At 58.5% G+C, this 9,550-nt stretch overlaps 1 protein-coding gene and 1 non-coding gene across 3 annotated transcripts; both read right to left on the bottom strand.

Moving 5' to 3' along the window:
• Positions 1–1,607: 1,607 nt before the first annotated feature.
• Positions 1,608–9,261, bottom strand: LOC122235319 (melanoma-associated antigen D4). Of its 2 annotated transcripts, XM_042974050.1 has the most exons (13): positions 9,164–9,261; positions 7,796–8,003; positions 6,684–7,514; positions 6,123–6,326; positions 5,955–6,018; positions 5,649–5,728; positions 5,164–5,255; positions 4,454–4,533; positions 4,312–4,354; positions 3,833–3,895; positions 2,782–2,896; positions 2,015–2,445; positions 1,608–1,826 (listed from the first exon to the last, which is right to left on the bottom strand). In XM_042974050.1, the coding sequence occupies exons 2-13, from the start codon at positions 8,000–8,002 to the stop codon at positions 1,817–1,819; spliced, it is 2,220 nt and encodes a 739-aa protein (XP_042829984.1). In that variant the 5' UTR covers position 8,003; positions 9,164–9,261; the 3' UTR covers positions 1,608–1,816. The 2 variants fall into 2 exon arrangements, with proteins under 2 accessions (XP_042829984.1, XP_042829985.1); XM_042974051.1 differs by lacking the exon at positions 1,608–1,826 and having other exon boundaries at positions 2,011–2,445.
• Positions 3,143–3,271, bottom strand: LOC122235623. Its single transcript, XR_006213664.1, has one exon. It is a non-coding gene; the product is annotated as a small nucleolar RNA SNORA11 (small nucleolar RNA).
• Positions 9,262–9,550: the final 289 nt, after the last annotated feature.

Here is a 9,550-nt window from a genome sequence, read left to right as displayed (position 1 = left end):
TTCAGATGACCTTTATCAGATTTAAGAAGTTTTTCCTATTCCCAGTTTCCAGATAACTTTTAGTCTGAATAGGCGTTAAACTTTGTTGAATGCATTTCCAAATGACACTGGTATCGCATTGTAGCTGTCATAAATTGCCACATACTTTCTCCTCCTTTCCAGACGAGGTGCCTTATCTCAGGTGTCCTCTGCACGCAGTGCTCAAACCCACACCTGTGGCATTTGGTGAGTGTCTGCACCCTCATTCAGGAAAAGGCACATCCTGCTGTGTGCACAGCAGGATCCTGGGAGGTTTCCAGGGTGAGGGTGCCAGAAGAGTCTTGGGTCATCCACCACCCCAGGGCTGGGGCCCAGGCATCATCCATCCCTCTCACATCCCAGGCCATGCACCAGTAAAGCTAAAGTGAAGGGGAACCCATCTCTGTCAGAATCACAGCGTCCCTGTTGCCGAGCCCAGACCCAGCAGCCAGGAAGACAGAAAGCACAGCAGTGGCCAACAAGGCCTGACTTTAGGGGAGGAGACCTTACACAGCCAGCTTCCTGGGGGTGTGACTTACACAGCCCCATGGGACCCCGTGCTCGCAAGCGTTGCACACCTGGTTCCATGCTCTGCTGTCACCCTCTTGGAATTCTTCATTTTTTCACAGGGAGACCCACGTTTTCATTCTCCACTGGGCCTGTGCAATTAGGTGCCTGGATCTGGGTCAGGAGCCTAGTGTGGGTGAGAGAGGGGAACCTCTTCTCAGGGAAAAGAGGCAATGGGGTGCAGGGGTCCTTAGTACTACTCTCTCCCTCTTCTGAACCTGGGACCTCGTCCCTGAGGTCCCTCGACCCTGAGGACGTCACTGAGGGGCCTAAGTTCCACTGTCCCGCCTGCCACTGAGCCCTCCCAGGTGTCTCACCTTGGTCCACGGGAGGAACTGCAGTCCCCACCCCACTCCCGCAGGGATCACTCAGCCCTTCAAGACACCAGGACTTAGGCCTTGCTTTGGCTTCACTGGGAGAGCCCTGTTTCCAGTGAAGAAGAGCTCCAGAGCCCACCAACAGGCCTCGGGTCATGGTCACAGGCAACGGGCTGGTGAGCTCTACTTTCATTAAACCTACTCTGTCGGGAACAATGGCTCCTCCTTCCACCTGCTGGAGGGCTGAGAATGTCGCTGAGGCCTATCTCCTTGCCCTGAAGACTCCATCTGAGGGAGGGATGAGATGCTGAGGTTGTGTGGAGGATGAGGGAAGGGTTCCCTTAAGATGGCGCCTCCAAAGATGGGGTGGAGGAGGCGGGGATTGGTGAATGTCTGTGGACCTTGTTGTGTGGTGGGAGGGACCGTGGCACCAACCCACAGCCTTCCACTCCACCCCTTTTCCCGCCACCTCCCCCACCACTGGCATCTAACTGGGGTTGTACCACGTGGGAAATCATGTAACTCTGTGGACTGGAGCCTCTCGAAACTCACGGTCTAGGCACTCAGCTGGCACCTCCGCATCTCCCAGCACTGTACCCACACCTATTGCCTTCCATGCAGAGGCGGGGCATGGCCATCTCAGAGCACCCGACCACGTGCTCCTCAGAGCACCACGTGCGCAGGTAAAGGAAGAAACTTCCCAAGTAATTTTGCAACTTTAATGTAACACCGATACCAAAAACATGAAAACACGACAGAAGCGCACAACAACAGCACACAACCAAAGCAGGAAGGGCAGAGAGAGCTTCATCTGGCATGCCATCTCAGATGGGCAGGGAGAAGCTGCCTAGAGTGCTGTGTGAGGGAGGGATCTGAGGAGGCACTCTGGCCTGGTGCGTGACGGCCGCAGTCCATCAGCGCTGCCTGCAATGCAAGACACAAAAGCTGACGCAGAAATACAAATATATGTGAAACGGGGAGGGACGCAAGGACAGAACAAATGTCTTTCACACTCTCTTGGTTCCCCCACTGCTTCCAGGCCCTCCCCCGACTTCTCACAGCCCCCTCCCACACCCTCCTGCAGAGTTTCATTTAGCGACTGAAAACCTTACTGGATCCAGGAGAAGAAGTTGGCACTCGTTCTGGCGGCATTTCTGGTCCGGATGGTGGAGCTGGTGCTGGGCCCATCGAGAATGCTGGTGCTGGCCCCACCGTTGGTGCCACTGCTGACACCAGCCCTCCAAGTGGCTCTCCTGTTGGCACGGTTGCTATTCAGAATGTACTGATGGTATCTGGCCCAGAAAGCGAAGGGAATCCTGGCCCAGGCATCGCCAAAATCTCCGTCCTCATCCCAGGTCAGGAGCTCCACCTGTATGTCATCCCAGCTCCACCGTCCAATCAGAGCTTCGTCCCCGATATTCATCTGGGCCCTCATCTGGGCCCTGGCATGCTCCTCAGCCATATCCACATCCATCGTCTTGAATGCATCATCCACAGCCTCCAGGAAATGAGCCTTCCACTCCCGGGGGTCTCGGTTCTGATTCTGCAGTAGAGTGACAGCGACCATCCAAACAGCTAGCCCACCTCCACTGAGCACCTGCTTCCTGCCATACACCCTCCTGGGAGCTGTGCATAATCATTACACAAATAAAGACCGCTGGAGTCTGACTCTCCCGTTATTCCAGGCCAGTCCAGGGGCTTCACCCCATCCCTCCCGCTTACTAAGTCTGTGAACTTGTGTCAGTGACCTACTTAGGAACCTGTCAGTATCCTCACTGGACAGACAGTGGGAGGAGGCCGTGACCAAGAAACAAAGAAGGTACAGCAAGGACCAGACCCAGACCCCATCGCCTGGCCCCAAACAGAGGCTCTCTGTTACCTGGGCAATGAACCGCAGCACCCTCATCTTGCTGGTCTCGTGGCGGGCTCGCAGGCCCCAGAGGAACTCATACTCGGGTGGGCTGCTATTGGGGACCTTCTTGTACTCCAGGTACCTCAGGGCAAGAGGAAGAGAAACGTTTGCTTCCAGCCAGGCAGACCTGTTGTTGCACCAGTGGCTCCCAGGTGGCCCCTTTCCAGCCCGATGATGCAGCTCAGCTCCTGGGGGAGGATGGTCCTGACCTCCAGCCCATGCCTCACTCCCACGCTCACTCCTAGGGTTTCTGCCTCCACGATTGAGGCCTACAAAGCCTTAGGCCGCCAGTCCTGCCCAGAAGCCACGTGGAAGTGCAGGGTGGGACACGTGTAGGGTATCTGTTCATAGGAAGGCCACAAGTTTGTGCCCCTTGTCACAATGCACCCAGAGTCCCGTTGGGTGTGTTGTAAACAGAGGAGCCATTTCATCAGGCACCCTGCTCTGAGCTCACCCCAGTGCAGGGTGTCGTCCATGGCCTGGCGGAACCCCGGGACGGCCCACTGCAGAGAACAACTGTAAAGGGAAGAAGAGCAGCACACTCCGCCCATACCCCTGACGGTGTGCGCGTGCACGTGTCCGTGTGCCTGTGTGGGTGCGCGCATGTTCTCCAAGGACCAAGGACTGGGTGGGCCCTAACCAGAAAGCCAGGAGGGCTGGGCTCTAGGACCAAATGGGGCGCTTACCTGTGGGGGCCACGCTCAGACTTCCACCCTCTGAGTCCCCTGTTCCCGGGATGGAAAGCAAGGGAAATTCTACTACAGCCTATGGGGCAGGTGCCAAAGGGCATGGGGGTTGTAACACACCCTACACCGTGTTCTCTGTCAGCTTGTACTCCCTTTCCCCAAGACCAAGCTGGATCTCTACTCCTCGCCAACACTCCAGCCGCCACCCACACTCACACCAGGGACACCTATCCCTCTGGTGCTAAGATACGGGATGGAGAATGGCTTCTCGGCCAGATCGGCACACGAGGAATGCACAAGCATGAGACAAAGTTAACCTGGCCAGTACTTACTTCTGCTTCACAAAGTCCTCTGTAATGAGCTTCCTTAGATCGCCAAGGAATGGGTGCCTCACCCTGAGGGCAAGGAAAGGAATCCATAACAAGAACAGTGGCAGTGAGGGACACGTGGGTGGGAGCACTCCCTGGCAGGATTGAGAGCTGCCCAGCCTGTGGGGCATCCCCATGGAGGCCTGGGGTGGCACCAGGGGCCGCACGTCAAGGATGTCAAGGATACCCTAGGCAAGGGTTTGGTGGAATCCCTAAATCTGATGGTTTCTCTTACATCTCATCTGGGGACAGAGAGGGGATGTGGAGCAGCGAGGGGCTGAGAGTTCAGGACCATTTCCCCATGCACCGTGACGAGACCCTTTGCCTCTACCCAGTCCAGGACGTCCACTCCCCTGGCACCTGGCCACCAAGCTACTGCAACCCTGGTGCCACTGGTGCCCAAAGACAACACTGAGGGGTGGGAGTCGAGAGCCCAACCATACCCAGGGCGCAGTCCCATCTTGCGTAGTGCCTCCCAGAGGACAGCTGTGAGGGGAGATGAGATACAAGAATTGCACACACAAAGCTGAGACTCTGGGCGGCAGCCCCCCCCCCCCGCCCCCGGCGGCAGGTCTAGCCACTCACCCTCGCTGGCACGGTTGCCATTCATGAAAATGACTCCCAGAATCACCAAGAGGAGGCTCAGCCTGGGGGTGTCCTTGGTCCTAAAGGTGGAGAAAGACGCATTCTATCCGGCAGGCATCTGCCCGAGGGACTAGGATCGGTTCACCTGACTAGCCTTTCCCAGATGGCTGGGCTACAGAGCGGTTCTTCCCACTCTGCGCATGGCTTGTTCTCCGACCCAGACCATCTTTTCCTCTGTCTGAGACTGAATCGCTTCACGCATCAAACGTAGATGCGAAGAGCCCCTCCCAGAGTCGTGTCCACAACAGGGTCAGGGCAGGGAGCAAATGCTTGGCAACAGTGTGTCCACAGGAGGCATATCCAGACCTTCCCCGCCCTTCGAGCACCGGGAGTTAGACTGGACGGGAAGCTTCCTTCTCCCAGGACCACTCTGCCAAGCCCAGGCCAGGCACGTAGCAGGAAGGGACAGGCAACAAGGAGCCTGCTTTCCCAGAAGATGGGGTGAGGAGGTGGCCGGGGTGGGGGTGAAGCCCTGAGAGCAGCCAAGGCTTGACCCCAGGCTCCTGCCCTTTCATCCCCTAATCACTGGGCACCACTAACTGTGGGTAGGAGCTGTGCCAGGCACCAAAGCCCTGTTTTCCCGTTTCTCCGAGAGGAAAGGGAGAGGCACCAGCGAGGAACCCACAATCCTCTTGCCTGCCCTTTCTTACTTTCCCAGGAGACGAGCTGAGGAATCACGTGTGCACACGAGAATGTACAGGTGTTCTTCCTTGTCAATTTCCTTCAGGTGGATCCCAAACTTCTACGTGGGGGAGAAACCAGAACAGGACATGAGAAACCCACGCTGCCTGTCCCGCAGGTAGTCCTTTCATTTCCCGTCAGAACTCTCTCTCAGCTGGGACCCCAAAGTCACGCGGAAGACTGAAGAAGAGAGGCCGAAGAAGAACTGCCCTGTGGGAGCTCTGGCACCGACCAAAGCAACAGGACCCACTTCAGGGGACAAGAGACACTCAAAAGAGCATGAGGGAGAGGACCCCGCGGGGGATGGAAGCATAAGGTGGACGCTCCCAGGTGGAGAAGCTAGGGAGGGCTTCCAGAGCAGGTAGTGCCGGAGGTGGGCCTCAAGGGGCTGCAGGGTGCAAGGCCTGCCTGCAGCTCTTGTACTACAGGGAGCGGCCCCTGTCCCTTTGCCCACCTTTTCCAGAGTGTACGTTGCTCGTTCAATGATCTCAGGGAAATGTTCGTCGTATTCTCGGATGACATCCTTCATCATGTCTGCGGGAGATGAGAGGTGGAGAGAGCACCAGGGCTGAGCAGGGGCCAAAGAGCTGCACCCCCTCAGTCAGCCTCACTGAGGGGAGCACAGTTGGGACCCCCGTACTGTGCAAATGGGAGCGATCAGCTGGGCACACTGGGTGGGGACATGTGATGCGAGGCCCTGCAGGGTAGGGATGGGGACGGGGGAAGGGCAGGGCTCAGGGAGGGGGCGCAGGTTGCCCACCTGAGCGCTTGATGGGAATCTTCTTGTAGTCCTTAATCATCAGATATTTCACCAGTTTATTTGCCTGGAGGAGGAGGAGCACACGGGGAGATCAAGGCATGGCTGACCTCCAAGAACTGGCCCATAGGAGAGGAGAGGAGGAAGACGGGGGAAAGGCAGATTTCTTACCCTCTCTTGCAGAAGGGTCACGTTGCGGGGTGGCAAGCACAGGACATGTCTTGAGGGTACCTGGGACCTCAGGGCCATCGGTGGCCGGGGAACCATATGAGCCCGCACTGTCATCGGAGGCTGCGATGGTCTCCAGGTCGGTGGGACCGCAGGAGGCTCTCTCTCTTCCTCGCTGCTCTCATATTCGTCATCCAGGTGCTTGGACTGTAGCATTAGAGAGAGAGAAGAGACCCAGGGCTACCAGACTCACCGTGCAAAAGTGCCCAGCACACGTCTTAACCAGAAGAGATACTTGGAAATGAGGGTAGTACAAACAGTGGATGACATGTGCTGAGTGCTTACTATGTGCCCCGCACCGAGCCAACCTCTTCTCCCGTCAGGCCTGAGGGCAGAGACTTCGTGGGGTCAAAGCATGCTAGCAAACTTGTGTTGGACCAACGTGCACAAGCTGACAGAAAAGAGGAGGGGAGAAGAGGGGAGGGGAGGGGAGGGGAGAGGAGAGGATAGAGCAGAGAAAGGAGGGGAGCAAGGGGGGGGGTGCAGACAGCAGGGAGGTCTCACCTTCTTGGTCCTCTTGCCTCCCATCCTGACCCAGGGCTCAGCACTGTGCTGGGCAGGGGCAGCTGCACCCTCAGGCCCAGGGATGCTTGTGGACATCTTGGTCTTGGCAGCAGCTGCTGTCACAGCATTCTGAGGCTCCACCCACCGGGTCTTGGCGAGAGCCTTTCCAGATTTGGTCGTCTTGGGCCGGGTGGCTGCCCCCTCCCTGGCAGGTGCTGCCTGGAGCACCCTGGAGGCAGCACTGGGGCCCTCTGTGGCAGCCTCTTGGGCCGGGGCGGGCCTCTTGGAGCGAGAGAAGGCCATGCCACTGACACCTGCCGGCTGGATGAAATCAAAGAGATCGTTCTGACCCAGGAAGGCTGTCTTGGGCCGGGTGGCATCCATCTCACTGGCACACGGAGCCTGAGAGAAACCACAGGCAGCACTAGGACCCTCAGTAGCAGCCTCCTGGGCCTGGGAGCCTGTCTGGGGCTGTGTGGACTTTGCTGGAGCCCCTGGGGCGGCCATCTCACTGGTGACTAGCATCTGGGAGATGTGTGGAGCAACAAGGGTGGTCTCAGGGGTGGCTGCCTGAGCCTGGGCCGCATAGGTCATGGGCTGGGTATCTGCTCCTGAAGCCTGGTCTGTGGCCACTGGGCGGTTAGTGACCACCTGATTGTAGGTGGCACGGGCAGCAGCAGCAGCGGCCCTAGCAGCACGATTGGAGGCGGCTGCGCGGGCTACGTTGACAGCATGGGCAGCAGCCTCATTGGCAAGTGTTTCTGGATCCAGCTGAAATGCCTCCATCAGAGTCCTAGCTAGCATAGGGTTTTCCACTTCCCAGGGCTCATTCTGCAAGGCCAGACAGAAGGGTAGGGGAAGGCAGACAGTTCTACAAGCTCACATCATGCTTCCCACCCAGCCTCCTCCCTGCAGCCAGCTCCCAACCCCCACCCCCCGTCTGTCCCCCTACCCCGGACTTCCCAAACCCCCTTTCTCTGAGCAGGAGAGGGAATGCTCCGGAAGCTGGGCAGTCCTTCCCCATTCAACCCTCCCATTCACCACCCCCCCCCCAAAGCAGCTTCACAGGGGAGAAGGCCCAGGGCCAGCAGGTGGCCAACAAGGAGCCTCACCGATAAGATGCGAAGGCCTGGACCCAAGCTCCCAAAGGCTCTGAGGATACGGATGTCAAAGCTGGTGAGGGTGCCATAGCCTCCAAAAGCACCAAATTCTTCATAGTCATTTCCTTCAACCATCTCCTCCCCGACTTCATCGCTACCCTCATCCATGTCTTCAACGTTGTAGGTTTCTGATTCCATGCGGTAGCTTCCCTCAGCCATGCTGGAGGGGGGGGGGGGGGAGGGTGGTCCCAAGGAGAAGAGAGCTTAGCCAGGGAGGGAGGGTGAGGCTTCTTCAAGGGGGAGGGGGCGGGATCCAGTGGGAGGTGGGATCCCTCAGGAGGAGGGAGGCTGCAATCATCAGGTTACTAGGCAGTACAAGGCAGACAGAGGGGGGAGGGGGAGAAGGGAGAAGCGAGGGAGGGGGTGTCTGTTGGGTTAGATTCTGTCAGAGACGCAGCACTAGGAGAGGGATAGCGATGGTCTCCCTGCACTTAAAGGGGAGTTCAAGAGGGGCACGCTCCCCGTCCCAGCCTCTAGATTTGAATAGGGGGTGGACTGGTGGGCTTGGGTCTGAAGAGTCCCAAAGGGGGATGCATTGAGAGAGGGAGAAACAAAGGGCTTGAATTTAACGACGAAGGGGGAGAGCAGATGACATGAGAGGGCTGAGACTACTGGGACCCCGGAAAGCTATGGGAAACTGAATCCAGAGACCCTCTGGCTAGGTCCAGGCGGGGGCATTCAGCTGGTGATTCAGGTCTGGGTTGGGCTCATACAGGAGCGCTAGGGGTGAGAAGGGTGGGGGTGGGGGCTCGGATTAGGTGAGGCATGAATTAGAGCGCTGGAGGTCTCAAACCCCAGGATCGCAACTCCAGGAAGGGGCCCACGGGGTCAGCTTGGTTGGAGTGATCTAGGAGTGGTTGGGGTGGGGGTAGGGCCTCTGCTCTAAGATAGCTCAGGAGGGTGCACACGGGTCTGCTAAAGGGGTTCGGATTGTGGGCTCCAGTGTAAGTGGGGATCAGAGAGCCTGAGTCTCCTGTTGGAAGACTCTCCTCTCCTGTTGGAAGAGGTCGGTGCGGAGGGGGGGGCGGGGGGCAGAGTGTCCTACCTAGACCGTGGGTCTAAGCGGGCTCAGGTTCTGAGTGCCTGGGCTTTGTTCAGAGAGCCTGAGTCTCCTGTTGGAAGACTCTCCTCTCCTGTTGGAAGAGGTCGGTGCGGAGGGGGGGGCGGGGGGCAGAGTGTCCTACCTAGACCGTGGGTCTAAGCGGGCTCAGGTTCTGAGTGCCTGGGCTTTGTTCAGATCCGGCTATTGGGGGAGGGGAGGGCGCACCGTGCCGGGTTCCACTCGTCCTCTCCCGGTCCAGTCCGCGGCTGGATTCTTACCTTCCCTGGGGCTCCAATGGCGTCCGTCCTCAGCACCAGGAACCCCGCAGCCGCGCCCTCGCCTACTGCTGCCAGCACAGCAGCTCCGACCACCCCGCCCCTTTTCTCCGCGCACCCCCCGCGTCTGGGCAGCCTGCGCATGCGCGGACCCCTCCAGCCCGCCCGCTTTCCCAACAAAAGCCCTCTCCACCAGGTCCCCAGTGCGCATGCGACTCCAAGAGTGGGTGGGCGGGGTGGGGGGTGTTTTCTCCTTCCCGCCCGAGACCCCTCACCCCTCCTCTGACCACAGGCTCGCGCACTCGCAGCTCTGGGTGCAGTTCGACCACCCAATCATCTACCCTCGGTGCCTGCACTTCTGCACAATGCTTCTCGTCCCTGCCCTCCCCG

Source organism: Panthera tigris, chromosome X (assembly GCF_018350195.1).
Source record: "Panthera tigris isolate Pti1 chromosome X, P.tigris_Pti1_mat1.1, whole genome shotgun sequence".
Lineage (NCBI taxonomy): Eukaryota > Metazoa > Chordata > Mammalia > Carnivora > Felidae > Panthera > Panthera tigris.
Note: the sequence above shows the minus strand (reverse complement) of the source record. Positions and strands in the feature narration are given on the sequence as shown.